Source organism: Carcharhinus amblyrhynchos, chromosome 4 (assembly GCF_965287045.1).
Source record: "Carcharhinus amblyrhynchos chromosome 4, sCarAmb.v2.hapA, whole genome shotgun sequence".
Classification (NCBI taxonomy): domain Eukaryota; kingdom Metazoa; phylum Chordata; class Chondrichthyes; order Carcharhiniformes; family Carcharhinidae; genus Carcharhinus; species Carcharhinus amblyrhynchos.
The window spans coordinates 4,495,423-4,521,624 of record NC_137327.1 but is presented as its reverse complement, the minus strand read 5'-3'; the positions used below and the strand labels follow the sequence as shown (position 1 = coordinate 4,521,624).

Sequence of the window (26,202 nt, the reverse complement as noted above, 5' to 3'; positions counted from 1 at the left end):
GAAATCAACTGGATTCTTTGAGTATCAGCCTCAAGTGCATTCTCTTTTTCCTGCTTCATTTTGATTTCATGAGCTTCATTCTCTTTGCCCTGGCTTCCCACATTCTCAGCCCATCGAAATGTGAAGCCCCTAAAAGCAAAAAACAACTTCTGGATGTGCAGGAGCCCCCAGTGCAAAATGTCCGGGGCAACTATGATAACAATGTAAAACTCTTCAACTCTGAGGATTGTTACAAAGATTTGCATGGAATATTTAATTCCTGGTGGCTTCAGGATAATATTGTATACTGTCCCCTAAGCAGGAAAACTCAGATTCACACAGGATGTTTGGCATGTCCACTGCAACACTCACCAATGTTTACAGATGCACCCATAGAAAGCACCCTTTCTGATTGTATCACAGCTTGGTATGGCTCCTGCTCTGTCCAAGACTGCAAGAAACTACAGAAGGTTCTGAATGTAACCCAATACGTCAGGCAAACCAGCCACTCATCCATTGACTCTGTCTACACTTCCTGCTGCCTCGGAAAAGCAGCCAGCATAATCAAGGAGCTCACACACTCTAAACATTCTCTCTTCCACCTTCTTCCATCGGAAAAAAGATACAAAGGTTTGAGGTCATGCACCAACCGACACAAGAACAGCTTCTTCCCTGCTGCAATCAGACTTTTCATTGGATTTACCTTGCACTAAGTTGATCTTTCTCTACACCCTAGCTATGACTGTAACACTACATTTTGCACTCTATCATTTCCTCCTCTATGAACGGTATGTTTTGTCTGTATAGCGCACAAGAAACAATACTTTTCACTGTATGTTAAAATAATAAATCTGTATGTTAATAATAAATCAAATCAAATCAAATGAAAAGTTAAATGGATGACAGCAGAGTGACAATATCCCTGGACTAGCAATCCAGACGCCTCGTCTAATTCTCTGGAGACATGAGTTGGGGAATTTAAATTCAATTAATTAGTAAATTTTTAAAATTCATTTTATAGGATGTGGGTGTCACTGGCTGCGGCCACATTTGTTGCTCATTCCTAACTGGCCCTCCATTTCAGAAGACATTTGAGAGTCAACCACACTGCTGTGGCTCACATAGGGCAGACTGGGTAAGGATGGCAGATTTCCTTCCTAAAGGACATGAGTGAACCAGATGGGTTTTTCCGACAATTGACAATGGTTTAGGGTCATCATTAGACCTGAGGTGGAGATGCTGGCATTGGAGAGGGGTCAGCACAATAAGAAGTCTCACAACACCAGGTTAAAGTCCAACAGGTTTATTTGAAATCACGAGCTTTCACAGTACAACTCCTTCATTCATCTGATGAAGAAGCAGTGCTCTGATAGCTCACGATTTCAAATAAACATGTTGGACTTTAACCTGGTGTTATGAGACTTATTATTAGCCTGGAATAAAATGTTAGTTTCATGATTAATAATCTTGAAACCATTGGATTATTGTACAAACCCAGTTGGTTTATTAATATCCTCTAGAGAAGGAAATCTGCTGTCCTTACCCGGTCTGGCCTACAGGTGATTCCAGGCTTACTGCGATGTGATTGACTCTTAAATACCCTCTGAAATGCTTGTTACACAAAATGTTCTGTGGGTGTACCTGCACTGGACAAACTGAAGGGGCTCAAAAAGATGGCTCGGTAAAACCTTCTCAAGGGCAGTTAGGGTTTGGGTAATTAATCATAAAATCCTGGCAATGGCAGAAGGAGGCCATTCGGTCCATTGAGTCTGCACCGATAACAATCCCACCTAGGCCATATCCCCGTGACCTCACATATTACCCTGCTAATCCCTCTGACACTCAGGGACAATTGAGCATGTCCAATCCACATAAAGCGCACTGGACTGTGGGAGGAGACCGGAACACCCGGAGGAAACCCACACAGACACAGGAGAATGTACAAACTCCACACAGGCAGTGACCCAAGGCTGGAATTGAACCCGGGTCCCCAGCGCTGTGAGGTAGCAGCGCTAACCACGGTGTCACAGTGCCGCCCCACACTGGCCCAGCCAACGAGGCTCACATCGCGATGAGTGAGAAATAGAAAAACGGCTGTCAAGAATTAAAGCCCGGCTCACTTTTCCTCTTGGGTGAAGATTTGGGATGTAGGAGGAATGACTTGCCCTCCACGCTGGGGAGTGACAGGAATGGTGGGAATTAGCAAGGTCCTTATCAGTCCCTGTGCAGTCGCACTATTGTTTACCTGTACTGAAAACACAAAACTCCAGGAAATATTATTTTTCAAAGCATCACAGATTGGTAACTAAAGAGATGCACTGGTCTGAGACAGAAATCCTAAAGCGTGCAGCATCTGAGAAGCTGGGATGTTTAGGTATCTCCGGGATTGCTGCTGCTTTATTTTCAGCTTGATAAATTCAAGTGTTGTTCAGAGTGAGCATCCCAGTCTCCCATCAAAGGCCCTTCCTCACCTACATATAGAATATAAGAGTAGGAGTCTGATGTTGCAGTTGTATAGAACGTTGGTTAGGCCTCACTTGGAGTACTGCGTCCAGTTCTGGTCGCCGTACTACCGGAAGGATGTGGAGATCCTGGAGAGAGTGCAGAGGAGATTTACCAGGATGCTGCCTGGTATGGAAGGGCTGTCTTACGAGGAAAGATTGAACGAACTTGGGCTGTTTTCCCTTGAGAGACGTCGGCTAAGGGGGGATCTAATAGAGGTTTATAAGATTATGAAGGGGATAGATAGAGTAAATGGTGGTAAGCTTTTTCCGCTATTAGAAATGGGTAGAATGAGGGGTCACGGGCTTAGGGTGAGGGGGGCTAGGTATAAGACAAATATTAGAGGGCAGTTTTTCACGCAAAGGGTAGTGGGGGTGTGGAATGCACTGCCGAGTAAGGTGGTGGAAGCAGGCACGCTAGGGTTGTTTAAGAGTCACTTAGACAGCCACATGAGCGGTCTACATATAGGGGGATATAGCAGGCCTTACTAAACATTGTAGGCTTGGGATTCCGTTTTTGCCTCAGGGATGTTACAGTCTTTGCCTGTTTAATAATGAATTTTTTGTCTCCACAGGCATTTAAGTCCACCTTGTTGACCAGCAAGGGGCATGCATGCGGCAGGTTGTAGTGGGCTGCTCTTGGACGTTGCTTCGGGAGTTGCCTATTGCTTCATGTCGTTAGTGTGCTTAAACTGGACTATCTCAAGGGCAACATGACAGCTCAGAGACTATCTCTGTTGCTGTGCGGACACATGGATTTGGGCCTGTGTCTGTGGGAGTTTGCACGTTCTCCCCGTGGTTGCGTGGGTTTCCTCCGGGTGCTCCGGTTTCCTCCCACATCCCAAAGATGTGCTTTTAGGCTGATTGATTGGGTAACAAATTGTCCCTATATTGGACCTCCCTGATCCTCGCACATTAGGCGTAGACTAAAATCATGAATAGGTCACTGAGACAATGGGACGGCGGCGCGGGCTCGTTGGGCCGAAGGGCCTGTTTCCCGTGCTGTGTTGTTCTTTGTTCTTTGTTCTACATTCAGCTGATACATGGAAGAGGACACAATGATCAACAGGAAGGCGGATACGTGTTGAGGAGAAGTTTGAGACGGCCCTTGGTGAAGCTGTCTGCTCTGAGAGAGCAAAGGCTCAAATAAATGTTGGGGAAAAGAACCGTGAAACCAACTGCGGGGAAAGGCAGGTGAAGGAAGAGCAATAAAGGCAAAATACTTCCACTGGATGTGGAAACATTGGAGAGAGTGCAAAGGAGGTTTACCAGGATGCTGCCTGGTTTGGAGGGTAGGTCTTATGAGGAAAGGTTGAGGGAGCCGGGACTTTTCTCTTTAGAGCGGAGAAGATGAGAAGCGACTTAATGGAGGTTTAGAAGATGATGAGAGTTTGATAGAGTGGACATTCAGAGACTATTTCCTCGGGTAGATGTAGCTGTTACTAGGGGGCATAACTATAAGGTTCATGGTGGGAGATATAGGAGGGATGTCCGAGGTAGATTCTTCACTCAGAGAGTGGTTGGGGTGGGGAATACACTGCCTGCTGTGATAGTGGAATCAGACACTTTAGGAACTTTCAAGTGGTTATTGGATAGGCACATGGAGCACACCAGAATGATAGAGAGTGGGATAACTTGATCTTGGGATTGGACATAGCTCGGCACAACATTGAGGGCCGAAGGGCCTGTACTGTGCTGTACTGTTGGAATCTAAAATAGAAAATGCTGGAGAAACTCAGCAGGTCTGACAGCATCTGTGGAGAGAAAAAGGTCATCTCTATTCTCTCTCCACAGACGCTGTCAGACCTGCAAAGATTTTCCTGCATTTTCTACTTTTATTGGAGAAGGAGTGAGGCAGGCAGTTATTCTCTTCAAACGTAAGACTATTTTGGAGCCATATTGAAGTATTAAAGGAAGATTTGAATTTATTATCACTTACGATCCCCAAAACCGCTCTGTACCCAATGGGCTGGATTCTCCGGCCTTGCCAGTGGCTGGGATTCTCCTGTCCCGCTGCAGTGAACGAAGATTTGGCTGAGCGCCAAATTCTCCATTCGCGCTGAAGGTGGCAGTGGGGCGTGAATGGCCAGAGAATTCTGGCCAAGGAAACGCCTTTGAAATGCAGTCACTGTTGCAATGCAGGAAACGCAGTAACTAATTTACGCAGAGCAAGATCCCACTAACAGCACTGAGACAATTACCAGGTCATCTCTCTGTTTAGCAACAGCGGTTGAGGGATAAATAATGGCCAAGGGACTGGAAAAATCTCTCCTGCTCTTTCTCAAATTGTTCCATGGTGTCTGTAAAAGTCTACTCGAGGGGGGTTCGGTTTAACATCTTTAAGAAAGATGGCTCATCTATCAGCACAGTTTATCTTCACACGCAATCGTATCAGATCTAGGTTGTTGGATTGTCTCTGGAGATGGAATTAAAGTCACAGAGCGGACCTTCTGACCGCGCCCCCCCCACCCCCCCACTGCCCCCCCCCCCCCCCCCCCCATCTCCCACCACCACCACCCATCACCGCCCCACATCTCACCACCAACTCCCCCCCCCCTGCTCCCACCCCCAAACATCCAGCCACAATTTCCTGACTCAAGAGACGAGGGTGTTAGCCAGCATGAAACCAACTGTGGAGAAAGACAGATGAAGAAAGGCTGATAAAGGCAAAATACAGCGGATGCTGGATTGACAGTGGTAATCAGGAGCAACCGGGAGAATGAGGAAGTCAATTTCTGGATGCAGAATATACAGGATGCCAGTAGGGTGGGCTGTGGATTGCTAAATCTGTTGGATTGTGCACATGGTGGTTTCATCAACGGCCTCGAGCAGTCAAATAACTTCCTCTTCCCACTGTTTTACTCTGACGAAGAGTCATCTAGACTCGAAACGTTGGCTCCATCCTCTCATAGAAACTAGAAGCGGGAGTAGGCCATTTGGCCCTTTGAGCCTGCTGTGCCATTCAAATTGATTATGGCCGATCATCAAATTCAATATCCTGATTCCCCCTTCCTCCCATATCCCTTGATTCCTTTCGCCCCAAGAGCTAAATCTAATTTCTTCTTGAAATCAGACAACGTTTTGGCCTCAACTACATTCTGTGATAGTGAATTCCACAAATTCACCACCCTCTGGGTGAAGAAATCTTTCCTCACCTCAGTTCTAACAGGTTTACCCCTTATCCTCAAACTGTGACCCTTAGTTCCGGACTCCCCCATTGTTGGGAACTCCCCACAGATGCTGTCAGACCTGCTGAGATTTTCCAGCACTTTCTGTTTCTGTTCGCGTTCCCACTCTCTCCATCTACAACTGGAAAGCCAAAGTGTTCAAAAAAAATTGAACGTGGAGCACAAAGTCCCCCCTGATGTTTCTCCCAGACTTTTGTGCACATGAGATTGCCATTTAATTCTGGAGATTCCGGGAATGTGTTGGGAGGGCCGTTAAGTCAAGCAGGAAGTCCAAGGCTCATCCAAAATTGGCCCTGTAGGTTCTCATTTGGGTAACATCAGGAAGCTGCAGTCAAGGATTGGATTTCAGGGAACTTTGCCACATTGGGAGGGGACAGGGCTTGAAACGCTGCCGCTGGAAAAGCCATCTGCGCAGAGCGAGAGGAATGTGTGTTGTAGAGACTTGGCAAGGCCCTTGTTCAATTTGTGCACTGTGTCGTCAAGCTCTCTCGCCATTGTTTACCTGTCCTCAAAGCACTAATCTCCAAAAAAAAACAATTGTTTTTATCATGTTAATACCCACTGAATAAATATGTCAAAGGGAACACAGAATTTGATAGAGACACCCACCCACAATGTGAGAATCTAAATGCGCCTGTCCCCGGTGGGTTTAACAGTGCCAGCATAATAAACCAAGGAATTCATCAAACCGTCAGTGGATTAAATCCCTAATTTGTTTAATTGACCAGAAAATGAAGTATTAAAATTACACAAGATTAAAGGGATGCTGACGTGTATCAGTGTGGTGTCCAACAGACCCCGCTTCACAGAGCTTCAGGTTTTTAGGTGTCCAGATCACCAAGAACCCGACTTGGTCCCCCCACGCCAACACTCTACTTAAAAGAGCCCACCAATGCCTCTACTTTCTCAGGAAGCTAAGGAAATTTGGCACATCCTCTACCACTCTCACCAACCTTCACAGATGCACCATAGAAAGCATTCTTTCTGGTTGTATCACAGCTTGGTATGGGCTCCTGCTCTGACCAAGATCGCAAAAAACTACAAAGGATCATGAACGAAGCCCAGTCCATCACTCAAACCAGCCTCCCATCCATTGACTCTGTCTACACTTTCTGCTACCTTGGAAAAGCAGCCGGCATAATCAAGGACCCTAGGCACTCCCGACATATTCTCTTCCATCTTTTTCAGTCGAGAAAAAGATACAAGAATCTGAGGTCACCCGCCAACCAACTCAAGACCAACTTCAGACTTTTGACTGGACCAATCTCTTCTTCTAAACTCTAACGAGTACAAGCCTAGAAGAATGAGGGGAGATCTCATTGAGACGTATAAGATGATGAATGGGATGGATAGGATAGAGGTGGAGAGACTCTTCCCGCTCAGAAAGGATAGTAGGACTAGGGGGCACAGCCTCAAGATAAAGGGGGGGCGGTTTAGAACGGAGTTGAGGAGGAACTTCTTCACTCAAAGGGTGGTGAATCTCTGGAATTCTCCGCCCGTTGAAGTGGTGGAGGCTACCTAGCTAAATATTTTTGAGACGCGGGTTGATGGGTTTTTGATAAGAGAGGGGATTAAGGGTTATGGGGAGAGGGCGGGAATGTGGAACTGAGACACGACAGATCAGCCATGATCTTATTGAATGGCGGGGCAGGCTCGAAGGGCTAGTTGGCCTACTCCTGCTCCTATTTCTTATGTTCTTATGTTCAATATCGCATTAAGTTGATCTTTCGCTACATCCTAGATATGACTTTAACACCATATTCTGCACTCTCTAAATAAAAGCAAATTATTGTGGGTGCTGGAGTCTGAAACCAAAAGAGAAAACGCTGGAAAATCTCAGCAGATCTGGCAGCATCTGTAAGGAGAGAAAAGAGCTGATGTTTTGAGTCCAGATGACCCTTTGTCAAAGTTTTGATCTGCTAAGATTTTCTAGCACTTTCCCTTTTGGTTTCTGCACTCTCCTTTCCTTCTCTATGAACGGTATGCTTTGTCCGTATAGCGCGCAAGAAACAATACTTTTCACTGTATGTTAGTACATGTGACAATAATAAATCAAATCAAATCCATTCCTGGCCACACGATTTTGTATTTTACTGTTTGTTTTCTGTTTTTCAGGTGTTCCAAGAAGGGTTCAGTTTCCTGTTGAAAGGAACGGGGCGGCTTTTTCACCTGAAGGATGAATGTTTAAAAAACAAAATTATGTGGAAGAGGGAGAGAAATGGTGAGAAGCCTGTCTCAAAGAGGTTGGATCACCAAATCAATTGTGTTTACAAAGTGGAGTGACAAGTAATTACTTTCGAGTACAGCATGTAATCTGCAAATTGATTTTTACTTCTGAGCTCGTCAGAGGAAAGCTGAGTCTAAAGATTCTGAGCACCAAGGTTGGGATGGGGGCTGGCAGAGAGAATGGCTACCACTAGCTTTAGAACCATACACCGGAATCCGCATACCATCCTGCCTGCCATGGGAATCGGAGCGGGCGAGGAGCAGACAATGGGAAGGCCCATTGACATTGGGCGGGATTTTATGGTTTCAGGATGAACGAGGCTGTAAAATCCCGCCCACAGAATCCTTACAGTGCAGAAGGAAGCCATTCAGCCCATCGAGTCTGTACCAACTCTCCGACAGAGCATTTTACTCAGGCCCAGCCCCCTGCCCTATAGCCTTAACCACACACACATGCATTTACCACACTAATTCCCCTAAACTATACATCTTGGGATACTATCGAGTAATTTAGCATGACCAATCCACCTAACCTAGATATCTTTGGACTGTGGGAGGAAACTGGAGCACCCGGAGGAAATCCACGCAGACACGGGGAGAATGTACAAACTCAACATAGACAGTGACCTGAGGCCAGAATTGAACCCAGGTCCCTGGCACTGTGCCATTGTGTCTCACACTATTTCAAATGATTATGTAATTTTCCTCCCTACATTATTGAGTTAATAACATCAGAATATCTAATCCTGTTGAACTGTGACAAATACTAGCTGTAAATTAGGGAGATGAAAACTGGGTTTCCTATCCCATTCTCCTGTCTGCTATCCCTCTCCCTGTCCCTCTGAAATGACGCCACTGGGGAGAGTTCCCATGCTTTTCCTTGAGAGATATCATGGGGCCTTTTATATCAGATATGTGGGGGATGTATTTTACACAGGGGGTGGTGGAGGCCTGGAATGCACTACCAAACAAGGTGGTCGAGGTAGACATGCTAGGATCATTCAAGACTTATCTAGATCGCCACATGAACTGACTGGGAATAGAGGGATACAAAAGGATGGCCTAGTTAGGAACACATGATCGGTGCAATCTTGGAGGGCCGAAGGGCCTGTTCCTGTACTGTATTGTTCTTTGTTCTTTGCTTTTCAAAAACATTCTTTCAAATGATCATAAAGTATCATCTAAGTTTGTGTGAAGAAAGAATTTCATTCAGCTAGCACCTTACCATCCTAAGCATTCCCAAAGCATTTATTATTTATGTATTAGGCACAAGTAGGCTTACATTAACACTGCAATTAAATTACTGTGAAAATCCCCTAGTCGCCAAACTCCGGCACCTGATCGGATACACTGAGGGAGAATTTAGCACGGCCAATGCACCTAACCAGCACATCTTTCCAACTGTGGGAGGAAAGCGGGGCATCCAAAGGAAACCTATGGAGACATGGGGAGAATGTGCAGACTCCACACAGATAGTGATCCAAGCTGGGAAACAAACCTGGGATCATGGTGCTGTGAGGCAGCAGTGCTAACCACTGTGCCACTGTGTCATCCCAAATTACATCATTTTACAGCCAATTAAATACTTGTTGAAGTGTAGTCGCCACTATAGTGGCAGTCATAGCAATATCCCATCAGGGATAATAAGGCTGAAAAGTGAGACATGTTTCAGAAGCTTTTTGACTTTCATTTATCAGGGATACAAGAGAATAATGATCTGTATTTAATGACGTTGGCTGAGAGATCAAGTTTGGCCAGGACATTGGAGAGAAGTCCTGTGTTTTTCCATGAAATGTGTCTTAACACCCTTTACACCAACCAAAAGAACAGACAAGACCTTGGGTTAGCACCTCACCTGGAAGGTGGCACCTCTGACAGTGCAGCAGTCCCTCAGTACTGGCATTGGTAATGTCAGCCTGGAATGGAGTGTGAGAACCCTAGACCAATGGCTGGCACTTTAATGGTTAGACTGGTAACTCACTCAATAAACAGTCAAGCAGTGCCCTCAATAACCATGACACTCTGGTGCCTCAGTGAACTGCAGTCCAATACTCACTGACTTCCGTTGCGATCACAGAGATATTTTGCCAGGCTGTTAGTTCTCTGTCCAGGGGTTCTGTAGTTTTTATAATCCCATTCTGTGCGTTGATGGTGAATGATCTATCAAGGTACGATTGCTGTTCAATGGAATACCTGAGGAAAAGGCAAAAAAGGAACAACTCACTAACCCGAGGAGTTGGAGAGAGTGGAGCAGTGGATGTAGCAAAGGTGGAAATACCTCGCCCAAATTGGCCACTACGGAGGCACATGAGGCTATTGAACAAACAAGTGTTCTACTCCCCAGAGTAAACATTCAAGAGCTGAATTAACACAAATGCACCCACCTCCCCCACCAAAAACAAATCACAAATGAAGCTAATAAGGGCTAGAATTTTCCACCTTCTAATTCACTCCCAGGTATCTGTTAGTCAATATATAAACCACCCTGAACACCTCGATTAGATTCCAGTCTATAACTCACTCCCGGATATCTGTTATTCTATATATAAACCACCCCAAACCCCTCGATTAGAATCCAGTCTGTAACCCACTCCCGGGTATCTGTTATTCTATATATAAACCACCCCAAACCCCTCGATTAGATTCCAGTCTGTAACTCACTCCCAGGTATCTGTAATTCCATATATAATCCGTCCAGAAGCCCTCAATTAGATTCCAGCCTGTAACTCACTCCCGGGTATCTATTATTCTATACATAAATCACCCAAACCCCTCAATTAGATTCCAGTGTGTCACTCACTCCTGGGTGTCTATTTTCTATATATGAACCACCCCGATCCCCTTGATTAGATTCCAGTCTGTAACTCACTCCTAGGTATCTGTTATTGGGATATATAAATCGTGCAAACCCTTTGAATCAATTCCAGTCTGTAACTTACGCCTGGATATCAACACCTTTTAAATTTAGCAATTCTTCTCTTTCATTAACTCACTGGCAAATATCCCTTCTGGTGCTCAGCGGTGACTAACTGGCTCGACGTCTCGCCCAGCCTCTAATCAAAGAAAATGGAAATCTGTACCCTACGGATCTCACTAATGCTGTCATGTGTAGGTTGCCAAAAGCCTGGTGGAAAATTTTGATGCCTGTCCAGTGCTGTGAGAGGCAGATATTCTCCCCATCTGCATAGTATTGTGAGCAACAGATTTAGCTCCTTCCCTGGGGCATGGCTCCAAATCCCACGCGTAGATTGTTACCACTTGTTGCATCTTGTAAAACACGGGAGGCAGATTTATCGGATACCGGAAACAACACTCTCAGGCCGGTGAGAACGGAGAATATAGCGTGATCCATTCACAGCGGCAGGACTGAAGAATCCCAGCTGCGGGCAAGACTGGAGAATCACAAATTACATTAAAGCTCCCTGCCCTTCTCTCTCACACGTCACACTGTTCTGAGAAAATAGTTCCACATCTCAAACTTGCCATGACATTTGCACATTTCACAAATGTCTTCAGGCTCAGTGATGGAGGGATTGCAGCGATGCTGCACTCTCGGTGAGGAGCAGGGGGTAAACAGAGTGAAGGTCCAGGGCAGAACTACACCAATGGCGTGGAGAGTCACTAATCTAGCCTCCCTGTGAGCACTGGGTTGGTGAATTTACCCCACAAACCCTCTTGCTTCGCTTTCTCTCTGCATTGGTAACTGTGTCCTCAGCCACCGAACAAAGAACAAAGAGAAGTACAGCACAGGAACAGGCCCTTCGGCCCTCCACATCTGCACCGACCATGCTGCCCGACTTAACTAAAACCCCCTACCCTTCCGGGGACCATATCTCTCTATTCCCAGCCAATTCATGTATTTGTCTGGTTGCCCCTTAAAAGTCACTACTGTGACGGGTTTTTGATAAGAGAGGGGATTAAGGGTTATGGGGAGAGGGCGGGAATGTGGAACTGAGCCACGACAGATCAGCCATGATCTTATTGAATGGCGGGGCAGGCTCGAAGGGCTAGATGGCCTACTCCTGCTCCTATTTCTTATGTTCTTATGTATCCGCTTCCACTACCTCCCCTGGCAAAGGGTTCCAGGCACCCACCACTCTCTGCCTCGTACATCTCCTTTAAACCTTGCCCCTCGCACCTTCAACCTGTGCCCCCTAGTAATTGACTCTTCCACCCTGGGAACAAGCTTCGGACTATCCACACTGTCCTCGTCTCTCGTTATCTTGTAGGCTTCTATCAGGTCTCCCCTCAACCTCCGTCTTTCCAGTGAATATTTGAAATTTCACTCCCTGAAGACTGAAAACTCTTTGCCCCTCCATCTGTGTATCTTCCTGTAAACACCACCTCAGTGACCATGTCACCCTGACCCAATATCTGCTTGTTCCCAGTGCAGCGCCTCTGAAGTAGCTGCATTATGTAAATGCCGGTTGTTTGTGTTTGTGGGATTCAGTCGGTCCAGTGCATCTGTCACATTTGCCAAACAACAATAGTCACCACACTTTGAAACCAACTCATTGTGTGCAAAGCGCTTTGAGAAAAATACATTTGGGTGTTATGTAAATACTCAGGGCTGAGAACCGCGCCACAATGTGTGCCGACTGCCTCCATAAACAGCTGATTGCGCCTGTCACGTGTAGGATGTCCAAACATGCCTTACATGAGGGTGGCACGGTTGTTAGCACTCACAATGCCAGGGACCCGGATTCGATTCCCGACTCGTGTGTGCGCGGAGTTTGCACATTCTCCCCGTGTCTGCGTGGGTTTCCTCCTGGGTACTCCGGTTTCCGACCACAGTCGGAATAGACGTGCTGGTTTGGCGCTAAATTCTCTCTCAGTGTAACCCGAACAGGCACCAGAGTGTGGTGGTGACTAGGGGATTTTCACAGTAACTTCATTGCAGTGTTAACGTAAGCCTACCTGTGACACTAACAATTAAACCAAACTAAAAAAAAATGAGCTTTGACAAAGGGTCATTTGGACTGAGAACATCAGCTCTTCTCTCTCGATACAGATGCTGCCAGATGTGCTGAGATTTTCCAGCATTTTCTCTTTTGGTTTCAGATTCCAGCACCCGCAATAATTTGTTTTTAAACTAAAAAAATGTATGGGGTTACGTGGAAAGGGTGGGCAAAAGGGACTGGCTAAGGTAGCCTGTCAGAGAGAGTCAGTGCAGACTCGATGGGCTGAGTGGCCTCCTTTTGCACTGTTGGGATTCTATAGTTCTGTGAGGCAGAACTGGATGTCAAAGAGTTGACAACAGGCGGGAGGGGGTGGTGCGGTGATGGGGCTGAAGGTTCAGCTGATGAGACAGACATAAAGAAGGGACAGAGATGGAAGATGAACTGAGGTAGGACACGCAAACTGAGGAGTTGGCACCCTGACGATGGAGTGAAGCCACCAATCTGTGGCAGTGGAGTGGAAGGGAAAGGATGGAGATCAAAGGTTGATAAATGGGAGGCTGGCCAGAGGAAGGTGGATGCCGTCAAAATTCCCCGACCAGCGCCGCAGCTAGGGATATTTCTTCCAGTGTGACTGCTTGAGAATGTTTTTGAGCCTGGCGTTCCAGCTCAGAGGAGGCAGGATTGCCCTGGAAGCTGCTGCCAGTGTGAAGGGTTAAATATCATTCTTGCTTTAAGATGAAAGGAGCAGTAGTTAATTAATCAGAGAATGCAGAGCAGATGGAAAGACCAGCTGCCAATGGGGGAGAGTGGTGGTTGGAGCGAGGGGGGGGGGGGTGCGTGGGGGGGTGGGGAGAAAGGGGAACATTCACATTGTATGTTGGCTGGGGGTGAATGAGCCAGCGTGACGAGGAATGCAAATGAAGTGCGATTTCAGCCACCTGCACATGACTGAGGACGAAATACTCGCAATAATTTATGTTCAGATTTTCTTGTCGAGTGATCATGTAATGGAATATTGAATTGTAAAATATTAATATGACTATTAATTTTAAACGGGTACATCTTTATTCAGAGCATTTGGCAAACTATTTTTAAGCTGTTGGGCCAGGAGGGTTAATATTGTCCAGGGGGTATGGACTAGAGTCGAAGGATAATGGAGTTGGATTTTCTAGAATTGTCTGCGTAACCTTTGATAATCGTTGTAAGAGGCTAAAGCTGGAATTCCACATTGCTTGAGCGTGCCCCTGACCTGGAAGCGTGTGTGAAGGTGTCAGTCTGTGTCACTGATGTAATTTCACAGAGCCGTAGAATCCCCACAGTGCAGGAGGAGGCTGTTCAGCCCATCGAGTCTGTACTGATTCTCCGACAGAATACCTCACCCAGAGCCACACTGTCTCTGTAAACCGGCTAAGTGCCCCAATCTATGCATCTTTGGATACCGAGGGGCAAGTGAGCGCTGCCAATCCACCTAACCTGCTCATCTTTGGACACCAAGAGGCAAGTTGCCGCGGCCAATCCGCCTCTCCTGCGCACCTTTGGGAGGAAACCGGAACCTCAGGAGGAAACCCACGCAGACACGGGGAGAATGTGCAAACTTCGCACCGTCAGTCACCCAAGGCTGGAATCAAACCTGAGCCCCTGGCGCTGCGAGGCAGTCGTGCTAACCACTGTGCCATCGTGCCACCCACTTGTGCAATTTATTGGTCAGTGGGCATGTGTGAGAGTTGGGATAATCAAGCGAGCATCCACATTTGGGCCCACTGATCAGACAACCAAAAACTGAGACCTAACAATTCTGTGATTCTGAATATCGGTTGGATCAAACATTTGGAGAACAGCCAAGACAAAGAAAGAAACAAACAATTTGGTGATTGCGTACTTGTGTTTTAAACATTTGAATCACAGATGATAGAATGGTAGCAACACACAAAGAGACCATTCAGCCCATTGTAGCTGTGCTTGTTCTGGACAAAAGCAACTAGGTTATTCCCGCTTCTCCATCCTTTACCCATAACCCAACTAGTTTATTTTCTCTGCAGCTCTTTCAAAAGGCATGACTGAATCTGTGTACACTGCATGCTCAGAGAGTGTATTCTAGATCCTAACCACACACTGCATAAAAAATATTTTTCATTCTGTTGCTGTTGGTTCTTTTGTCATTCATCTTCAGTCAATACTCTCTGCTTCTTGAACCTTTCACCAATGGGAGCAGATCCGCATCCTCCCTCCCCCACACGCTGCCCCCCCCCCCACCAACACCCCCCCCCACCCCCCCGCCCTCCATCTATTCTGTCAAGACCCTCCATAATGTTTTTTTTAATAGCTGTTATCAGATCTCCTCTCAACTTCCTTTTCTCTTAGCAAAACTTATTTAACTTCTCCAATCTTTTCATGCAAACTGAAACCCTTCAGCCCATTTGGTCCAAAGATGTGCGGGTTAGGTTGATTGGTCATGCTAAAATTGCACCTTAGTGTCCTGAGATGCGTAGGTTCAAGGGATTAGTGGGGAAATATGTAGCGATATGGGATGAGGGCCTGGGTGGGATTGTGGTTGGTGCAGAGTCGATGGGCCAAATGGCCTCTCTCTGTACTGTAGGGTTTCTATAATTCTTTCTATGATTCACGCAAGAAGATCAAAGAGTAAAAACCAGGCCCCATCCTTCATGGATTGAAGCCAATTCAAAATTTGGCTCTTTGTCAGCCCTGCTGTGGGTGTCTTTGCATCTCGTTTCCGGAATAACATCCATGCTTTCATTCATTCAAGAGGTGTGGGCACTGCTTTAAAGCTCATTCAAAGATGTGCGGGTGAGGTGGATTGACCGTGCTAAATTGCCCCTTAGTATCAGGGGGATTAGCTGGGGTAAATGCATGGGGCGATGGAGACAGGGTCTGGGTGGGATTGTGGTGAGTATTAAAAAATACAATCCCTACACTACAGAAGGAGGCCATTTGGTCAATCGAGTCTGTACCAACCAAAATCCCACCCAGTCCCTATTCCTGTAACTCTACACATTTACTCTGCTAATCCCCCTGACAGTGGGGTCAATTTAGCATGGCCAATCAACCTAACCCGCACGTCTTTGGACTACAGTAGTACACGCTGCTCCCACTGGGCCTGGGTAAGATGTTCTTTCAGAGAGCTGGAGCAGACTCGATGGGTCAAATGGCCTCCTTCTGAACTGTAGGAATTCTCTGTTTTGATCAAGGCTGTGATGAGGTCTGGAGCTGAGTGCTCCTAGCGGAACCCAAACGGAGTGTCGGTGAGCAGGTTATCAGTGCCGCTCGATAGCCTCTCGACACCACCTTCCATCATGTTACTGCTGATTGAGAATAAACCGATGAGACGGGAATAGTTTTCAATCGTCTGAATGCTTCTGTACTTGGTCAGGTAGACACCAGTGTTATAGTGTAGCTTGGATAGAGGGAGCTAAATAAAGTATTTGTTTAGAAACCTCGAAACTAGAAGCAGGAATGGGCCATTCAGCCCTTTGAACCTGCTCTGCCATTTACTATGATCATGGCTGATCAGCAAATTCAATATCCTGATCCCCCCTTTTCCTCCCATATCTCTTGATCCCTCTAACCCCAAGGGCTATATCTAATTTCTTCTTGAAATCACACAATGTTTTGGCCTCAACTGTATTCTGTGGTAGTGAGTTCCACACATTTACCAGCCTTTGGGTGAAAGGGTTTACCCCTTATCCTCAAATATAGCGCCTTTCACAGACACCTAACATCTCAAATCACTTCACAACCAATGAAATATTTATGAAGTGTAGTCACTGTTGTAAATACGGTGGCCAACAGTGCACAGCAAGCTCCCACAAACAGCAATGTGATAATGGCCAAAGTGTGGGTTTCCTTGTGATCTTTATTGAGGGATAATTATTTATTGGGGCACCAGGGATGAACTCCTGACACTTTTTTTGAACTACTGGCCGTGGGATCTTTGATGCCTCCTGATAGGGCAAATAAGATATTGCTTTAACACCTCATACAAAAGAGAGGAGAGGAAAATCTTCAGTAACACAGCAAAATGTGCAGTGCCCACAGCCGTTCCTGTATCCAGTGCAGCCAACCAATCCCTTAATATCACGTGGAGTGGACTGAATTGGATCAGGATGAGCATTTGTGATGCTGGTTGCCTCAGGAGGAGGCTGAGATGGATCGTCTACTGGGCACTCCTGGCTGAAGATGGTTGTAAATGCTCTCGCCTGGCTGGCACGCTGAGCTCCGCTCTCTCTGAGGATATCCTCCAGATAGTTGTTTAATTGTCCACCGCTGCTCCTGATTGGATGTGACTGGACTGCCAAGTTCTCATCTGCTCCATTGGTTCTGGTGATCACATGACTGTCTATTCTCAGGTTGGAAGGTAAATTGGGATGTTTTGAATAAAATAGGAAATGTATGTCATCTTCCAGAATCATGTTGGCAGGTCTGTTGGCAGCACCAATATTAGCGTTGCTTCAGACATCGCTGCCTTTGATTAGCGATTAGTGTTGCCAGGTTTGCTTATTGTCTGCAAACGCCGTCCTCTCCCTCCTTAAAGAAACACACTCCTTCACCAATAGTCGCTACCCCCCCCCCCCACACACACACACACACACACACACTCACACAAACTCACACACACACACACACACACACACACACACATGCACACACACCACACACACACTCACACACACACACTCGGACACACTCACAGACACACACTCACACATACACTCAACACACACACACAACACACACGGACACATACACACACACAGTTGCACATACACACACACACCACAAACACAAAACCAACACACATACAGACCCCTCCCTCCCCCCTGCACACACACACTCATACATGCACTCACATGCTCACATACAACAACCCTTTGTACATGAATACAAACATTTACACACACACACAATCACAGACATATACACAAACACACACAACACACACACATACACACACAACACACAGTCACACATACACACACACATACAAACACACTTACACACACAACACACAATCACACATACACACACGTATACACACTTACACACACATTCAGATATGCAACACACTCTCATATACACACACACATACACACTCACACACACACTCACACACACACACACACACTCACAGACACATACGCACACACACATACACACACACACACTCACACACAGACACACTCAGACACACTCACACATGCAACACACTCACACTCATACACACACTCATACACACTCACAGGCACACACACACACACACACACACACACACCTGTTCTACCTTTCTCTATGTGGAACCAACTCGTCTCCATCAGAAGGTACAGCTGAGACCTGATAACTGTGCCAATGTTGACAGTCTGGGAGTCTAACACTGTGCGCTGTGTCCCCAGACAGCTCTCAAATCAATAACATAAATTCAGTGCAGGATCTAAATTCACGGTGCTGTATAATTTAAACATGGAGCCGGGACCATTCTGATTTATTCCCCACCCTTTTCTCAAACAAAACGGCGCACCATTTTGACTTGGTTCGAGGATCTGAGCTCAAACCATCGCCTGCCAGATCCTCGGAATGCTGAGTGAGTCTCGTTCTGCCTCCGGCTCCGTCAGTGTCTGGGGAGGTAAGTTGTGGGTCTGGTGACAGAGATGTGTCCTGCACTTAGCTGGTTCACATTGCTGCCCTCTGGGGAGTTTAGATTTGCAAACCATGTTGTCAAACAGATTAAATCCAGCGGGGATTGCTGCAGTACTGAGTAATGCAACCTGCTGGAATCGAATTCTGAAAAACCGAAACACCATTTGTAAAAGCCCAGTTTTTGCAATTCAGCTACTTTGCAAAACAAAATAAGACAGATCCCCTCACACGATGAAATTGCCAGTCACGTAGAGTGAGAATCTGAATTCTAACCCTCCATTACCCATTTCCGATGAGGATAAGCAACCACAGGGGTTATTCTAAAGATGACAGTCTCCGATCCACAGAGGCATTAAACAACAAGGTTATGTTCGTACAGCACCTTCAACGCAATAAATTGTTCCAAAGCACAGGGGGCAAACACAAGGCAAATCAAGCTACATTAACACAAAGGTTTGGTCAACGGTGGTCGGTTTTAAGGAGCATTTTAAAGGGGGAGGAAGAGAGATGGAGAGGCAACGACATTTAATCAGGGTATTCCAGAGCTCAGGAACATCGGAAATGGTGGCAGGAGTTAGCTATTTGGGCCTTCAAGACTTACCTCAAGACCATTTTGCAGCACTGTCTCCCAAATTGTAGAAATCGTAGAATCCCTGCGGGGCAGATGGTGGCCATTTGGCCCAGTGAGCCTGCACGGACAACAATGCCATCCAGGCCCTATCCATGTAACTCCATGGATGTACCCTCTCTAGTCTCTCTGATACACAAGGCAATTTAGCACAGCCAACCCATCTAACCTGCACATCTTTGGACTGTGGGAGGAAACTGGAGCACCCAGAGGAAACCAACACAGGTATCGGGAGAATGGACTAACTCCACACAGTCACCAGAGGCCGGGATCGAACCCGAGTCCCTGGCGCTGTGAGGCAGCAGTGCTAACCACTGGGCCACCGTGCCGCCCAAATCTGAAGTACGAAGTAGGCGAAGTAGAAACAGTCGAGAGCTTCAAGTTTTTAGGTGTCCAGATCACCAACAGCCTGTCCTGGTCGCCCCATGCCAAAACTATAGTTAAGAAAGCCCACCAACGCCTCTGCTTTCTCAGAAGACTAAGGAAATTTTATATGTCTGCTACGACTCTCATCAACTTTTACAGATGCACCATAGAAAGCATTCTTTCGGGTTGTATCACAGCTTGGTCTGGGCTCCTGCTCTGCCCAAGACCACAAGGAACTACAAAAGGTCGTGAATGTAGCCCAGTCCCATCACACAAACCAGCCTCCCATCCACTGACTCTGTCCACATTTCCCAATGCCTCGGGAAAAGCAGCCAGCATAATCAAGGATCCCACGCACCCCATTCACCCTGGACATTCTCTCTTCCAACTTCTTCTGTCAGCCAAAAGCTACAAAAGTCTGAGGTCACGTACCAACCGACTCAAGAGCAGCTTCTTCCCTGCTGCTGTCAGACTTCTGAATGGACCTATCTCACATTAAGTTGATCTTTCTCTACACCCTCGCTATGACTGTAAAACTACATTCTGAACTGTATCATGTCCTTCTCTATGAATGGTATGCTTTGTCTGTATAGCGCAAGAAACAGTGCGTATCGCTGTATGTTAATACATGTGACAATAATAAATCAGATCAAATCCCTGAACATCATTAATACTTAAAAATCTGTCAATCTGTGTCTTGAAAATACACAGTGGCTGGTGCTCCATCGATCCCTCGGTCAATAATTGCAAAATATTCACCATCCTCTGACTCAAGAAATTCCTTCTATTTCAGTCCAAAATGATTTGGTTCTTTTTCTGTGACCATGTCCTCTGGTTCATAGAACCCTACAGCGCAGAAAGAGGCCCTTCAGCCCATTAAGTCTACACCAAACACAATCCCACCCAGGCCCTACTTCCAATATCCTTACATATTATACCCACTAAACCCTCTAACCTCTGCTGCCCTGGACACTAAGGGGCAATTTCTTAGCATGGCCAATCAACCCAACTCGCACATCTTTGAACTGTGGGAGGAAACCGGAGTACTCAAATGAAACCCACACAGACACGAGGAGAATGTGCAAACTCCACACAGACAGTGACCCGAGCCGAGAATCGAACCCAGGACTCTGGAGCTGTGAAGCAGCAGTGCTAATCACTGTGCTACCGTGCTGGTTCTGGACACATCCTGCTCCCCACCCCAAACAGGAGCTATATCCTTCCTGCATCTACCCTACCGAGCCCTGGAAGGGCTTTGCCTGCTTCAAGGTGGTGAAAGCAATGATGGTAGAAAGTGCACAGGAGATGGGAAAGAGGCCAGAACTGCAGAAACCCAAAGTGTTTGGGAGGGTCGTGAGATTGGAAGCGGTTACGGAGATAGAGATAGCGATAAGTGTGGTAAGGCCACACTTGGAATACTGTGTACAGTTCTGGTCACCCTACTATAGAAAGGATATTATTAAACTCGAAACAGCGCAGAAAAGATTCACTAGGATGCTACCGGGACTTGATTGTTTGAGTTATAAGGAGAGGTTGGATAGACTGGGACTTTTTTTCCTGGAGCGTAGGAGGCTGAGAGGTGATCTTACAAAGGTCTATAAAATAATGAGGAACATAGAGCAGCTAGATAGTCAATATCTGTTCCTAAAGGTAGGGGAGTCTAAAACTAGAGGGCATAAGTTTAAGGTGAGAGGGGAGAGATACAAAAGGGTCCAGAGGGACAATTTTTTTCACACAGAGGGTGGTGAGTGTCTGGAACGAGCTGCCAGAGGTAGTAGTAGAGGCGGGTACAATTTTGTATTTTAAAAAGCATTTAGGTAGTTACATGGGTAAGATGGGTATAGAGGGATAAGGGCCAAATGCAGGCAATAGGGATTAGCTTTGTGGTTTTAAAAAAAGGACAGCATGAACAAGTTGGGCCAAAGGGCCTATTTCCATGTTATAAACCTCTATGACTTCTATGAGATTGGTGAGTGTATGGGGGGATTTGAAGGCAAAGATAAGAATTTTCCATCTGTGGTGCTGCGGGACTGGAAACGCGTGTGATGTTAATGACACCTGGAAACACTGGGCTGAAGGGGGGCCCCTCTTGTCCCCTATTGCTTTCTCCACTCATCATCTCAGCCAATCCGGGTTGACTCATCAACTAATCAGCACCCTTTTCCTCAGTGGTACAAGTTGCTGTGATGATTTGAAATTTAGCTCGCTCTCATTTGGCCTAACGAGGCACAGATGAAAAGTATTGGCAACATAGAAACTAGAAACAGGAGAAGGCCATTCGGCCCATCGAGCCTGCTCCACCATTCATTCTGATCATTGCTGACCATCGAATGCAATATCCTGATTCCCCCATTCCTCCCATATCCCTTGATCCCTTTAGCCTCAGGGACATAGAACATAGAACACTACAGCACAAACAGGCCCTTCGGCCCACAAGTTGCACCGATTACATCTATACCTACTAAGCCATAGACCTATCTATAACCCCCAATCCCATTAGATCCCATATACTCATCCAGAAGTCTTTTAAAAGACCCCAGCGAGTTCGCCTCCACCACCACCGACGGCAGCCGATTCCATTCACTCACCACCCCCTGAGTGAAAAACTTACCCCTAACATCTCAACAAAGATCAAAGAAAATTGCAGCACAGGAACAGGTTCTTTGGCCCTCCAAACCTGCACCAACCATTCTGACAACTGAACTAAAACTCTATACCCTTCTGGGGATCCTATCTCTCTAAAGAACAAAGAAAATTACAGTACAGGAACAGGCCCTTCGGCCCTCCAAAGCTATATCTAATTTCTTCTTGAAATCAGACAGTGTTTTGGCCTCAACTACTTTCTGTGGTAGTGAATTCCACACATTACCTCAGTTCTAAAAGGTTTACCCCTTATCCTCAAACTGAAGAAAGCACATGGCATGCTTGCCTTCATCGGGTGGGCATCAAGTATAAAAGTTGGCATATTATGTTACAATTATATAAAAGGTTGGTTAGGCCACATTTGGGATACTGTGTCCAATTCTGGTCACCACACTACCAGAAGGACTTGATGGCTTTGGAGGCGATACAGAAAAGGTCTACCAGTATGTTGCCTAGTATGGAGGGTATCAGCTATGAGGAGAGATTGGATAAATTGGGATTGTTGTCCCTGGAAAGATGGAAGCTGAGGGAGCGACCTGTTGGAGTTTATAAAATTATGAGGGGAATGGATAGGGTGAACAATTGGAAGCTTTTTCCCAGGGCAGAAATGACAATTACAAGGGGGCACAAGTTCACAGGAAGAGGGGAAGGGTTCAGTGGAGATGTGCGGGGCAAGTTTTTTACACAGAGGGTGGTGGGCACCTGGAATGCACTGCCAAGTGAGGTGGTTGAGGCAGATATTTTAGTGACATAAAACACTTATCTGGATAGACACATGAACAGGTGGGGAATACAGGGATATAAGCAGTCTAGATAGGACAACGTGATTGGCGTAGGAATCGATGTAGAGGGCCGAAAGGCCTGTTCCTGTGCAGTGCTGTTCTTTGTTCTTGGTATAACTCCTAGTTCAGGACTCTCCCATCATTGGGGGTTCATCATAACTACCATCACCTCTTTCCAATGATATCCGCATTGTGTAACACCGAGCGATCGTCTATATACCTGAGACAGAGCCTCAGAAGGGAGCAAATTCCAGAGAGCTTGACTGGTGAATGAGAATGGAGCAGCAGGCACCAGTCTCCACGCTGTCATAATGAGGAGGAGGCTCACCTGATGGGACTGCGGCCCAAATCGTGGTCCATGGCATGCACTTGGCCCACTGTAGTCCCTGCTGGGGCACTCTCGTTGACCTCCATGAAGTACACAGGCATGGTGAACACTGGCGGCTCGTCCGCATCCTCCACAGAAATCTTGACCGTCGCGGTATCCTTGAAAGGCCCCCTGCTGACGAAGCGAGGGTCAAAGTACACGTTGGCTGCCTCCACTTTCAGGGAATACAGCTTTTTGGTTTCGAAATCCAGGCCCTGCTGAAAGGAGTGACAGAGATGAATTAGATGGGAGCGAGGACAGGCTGAGCTCACATGAACACTGATTAATAGGCAGGGTATGGGGGCAACACCATGATGGATGTTAATCGCTCCAATTATACACTAACAGAGATGAAATATTTCAAGCCAAACTCAAGCGACAAACAGAACAAAGCACCATTTCTGTCATCACTTCTGCCACGTTCTCTGTCAAGATACAGGTACAGCTGTCTTTTGTGTCAATTTTCCAAATGGTCGAGTGACCTCTCAGACGCATCAGTTTACAGAAGATAACATGGAACATACATGGCAAAAACCGATCATTCAGCCGAATTGGTCCATGTCAGAGTCTAGGTTCCAAATGAGCCTTTTCCTACCTCTCTCCATCAAATCACGTCAACATATCCTGCTCATCTCCCCCATGTATTCCACTTTACTACATCTAAGCCAACTACCTCAAGAACTCCCTGAGGTAATATATCACACTGTCTGGGTAAAGCAACTTCTCCTGAATTCCTGATAGGGGTGGCACAGTGGTTGGCACTGCTGCCTCACAGAGCCAGGGACCCAGGTTCAATTCCATCCTTGGGTTTACTTGCTTGTGTGGAATTTGCATGTGCTCCCCACGTCTGTGTGGGTTTCCTCCGGGTGCTCCGGTTTCCTCCCACAGTCCAAAGATGTGAAAATTAGATGGATTGGCCGTGGTAAAATTGATCCTAGTTTCAGGGGGATCGGCAGGCTAAATTAAGTGGGGTTACGGGAATAGGATTGGGATTGTGGTCAGTGCAGATTTGATGGGCCGAGTGGCCTCCTTCTGTACTGCAGGGATTCTACGATATCTATGATGTACAGGTTAGGTGGATTGGACATACTAAATTGTCCCTTAGTGCCTCAGGATGTGTAGGTAAAAGAGATTAATGGGGTCAGTGGGGTCATGGGATACGGTGGGGGGTTGGGCCTGGGTAAGATTCTCTGTTGGAGAGTCAGTGTACATTCGATGGGCTGAATAACCTCCTTCTGCACTGTAGGGATTCTATGATTTCATGATTTATTAATGCCAATACCCCCAATCTTGATCTCCTTACCAGTGGAAACATATTCCCTCCACATCAAACTCTTTCATAATAATAAAGACCTTGATCATATCAATCCTCTGTATCTGGAGAAAAGAGACCCAGTCTGTTCAGTCTTCCTGATTAATGTAACCTTTCAGTTTTGGTATCATCCTTGTAGATCTTTTTGCACATTCACCAATCCTCTATATCCTTTTTATAATATGGAGATAGGAAATGTGTGTTACATATTTAAAATAACACTATACACAAGTACGATCTAATCAAGATAACATATTGTTTTAATATAACTTAATATGATGAAAAAGCAATGAAGGAGGACATGGGACCCCTAGTCCACGTTCTAACTCTTGGAATCCAATTGCGTCAGCTAACCAATTAATCCCAGTCCCTGTACCTTTCTGCATTATCCTGCTTTTTTTTCCCCTTTTCAGCAAGATATTCAGTTCCCCTTGAAAGTTGTTATTGAATCTACTTTATCATAACTGCGGCACAGTGGCACAGTAGTTAGCACTGCTGCCTCACAACAGCAGGGACCCAGATTCGATTCCAGCCTTGGGTGATTGTGCGGAGTCTGCACATTCTCCCCCTGTCGGCATGGGTTTCCTCCAAGTGCTTTGGTTTCCCCCTACAGTCAAAAGATTAAGTGGATTAGCCATGCTAAATTTCCCCTTAGTGTGTTCCACGGTGTGTTGGTTAGATGGATTAGAACATAGAACATAAAACATTACAGTGCAGTACAGGCCCTTTGGCCCTCGATGTTGCGCCGACCAGTGGAACCAATCTAATGACCCTCTAACCTAAACTATTCCAATGTTATCCATATGCCTATCCACTGACCATTTGAATGCCCTTAAAGTTGGCGAGTCCACAACTGCTGCAGGCAGGGCATTCCACGCCCTTACTACCCTCTGAGTAAAGAACCTACCTCTGACATCCATCCTATAATTACCACCCCTTAATTTAAAGCTATTTCCCCTCGTGTTAGCCGTCACCATCCGAGGGAAAAGGCTCTCTCTGTCCACCCTATCTGACCCTCTGATCATGATTGACCGTGCTAAATGTGTGGGATTACAGGGATAGGGCAGGCAAATGGGACGAGGTGAGGCACTTTGGCAGAGAGTCGGTGCAGACTCGATGGGTCCAATGGCCTCTTCTGCACTGTAGGGATTCTACAATTCTACGAGAGGGGTATATTGATGGGGTGAGATGGGGAAGGGGGTGAGAAAGTGTCAATCTGGAGCACAGACCAGTCGGGTTGTATGAATATGTCTTTGCTATAATTCCATGTGATTCTCTTGGGTCAAAAAATGAAAGCCTTCAATTAACAAAAAAGATAGAATGGAACCTTTAAGATGAGAATGACGCCCATCATGACTGATCAGGGTAGTATAAAAAAACAGATGGCAAGATTAGCATGAATTTTACATACAAACTGACAGCCCTAATTAGGATGATGCTGTGGCGAGCTGAATAATGGATTACACTGAGTTTGGGTCCATTTGCGACTTTCCAAGGTCAGGCATGATGTTAAACTTGCTTCAGCTGATTAAATTGAGCTGGCACAGCATTCACTACTGAGACACATCTACAAGAGATAATACCACACAGCCCATGTCCATCCTTCAGTCAGAGATGATCCAGGGCTTTACAGCAACTTAATGCAGCCAGTTCATTTCAG

General features: G+C 46.2%; 1 protein-coding gene across 3 annotated transcripts in view; it reads right to left on the bottom strand.

Moving 5' to 3' along the window:
• The window catches only part of cdh11 (cadherin 11, type 2, OB-cadherin (osteoblast)), a 205,692-nt gene that overhangs the window by 29,692 nt on the left and 149,798 nt on the right, over positions 1 to 26,202 (bottom strand). For 2 of the 3 annotated variants that reach the window (XM_080186691.1, XM_080186692.1), the window contains exons 7-8: positions 23,192 to 23,448; positions 9,951 to 10,087 (exon numbers count right to left, since the gene is read on the bottom strand). In XM_080186691.1, the coding sequence (XP_080042817.1) occupies positions 9,951 to 10,087; positions 23,192 to 23,448 (394 nt within the window). The remainder of the gene's footprint in view (positions 1 to 9,950; positions 10,088 to 23,191; positions 23,449 to 26,202) is intronic. The other variant, XM_080186693.1, reaches the window with a different exon arrangement.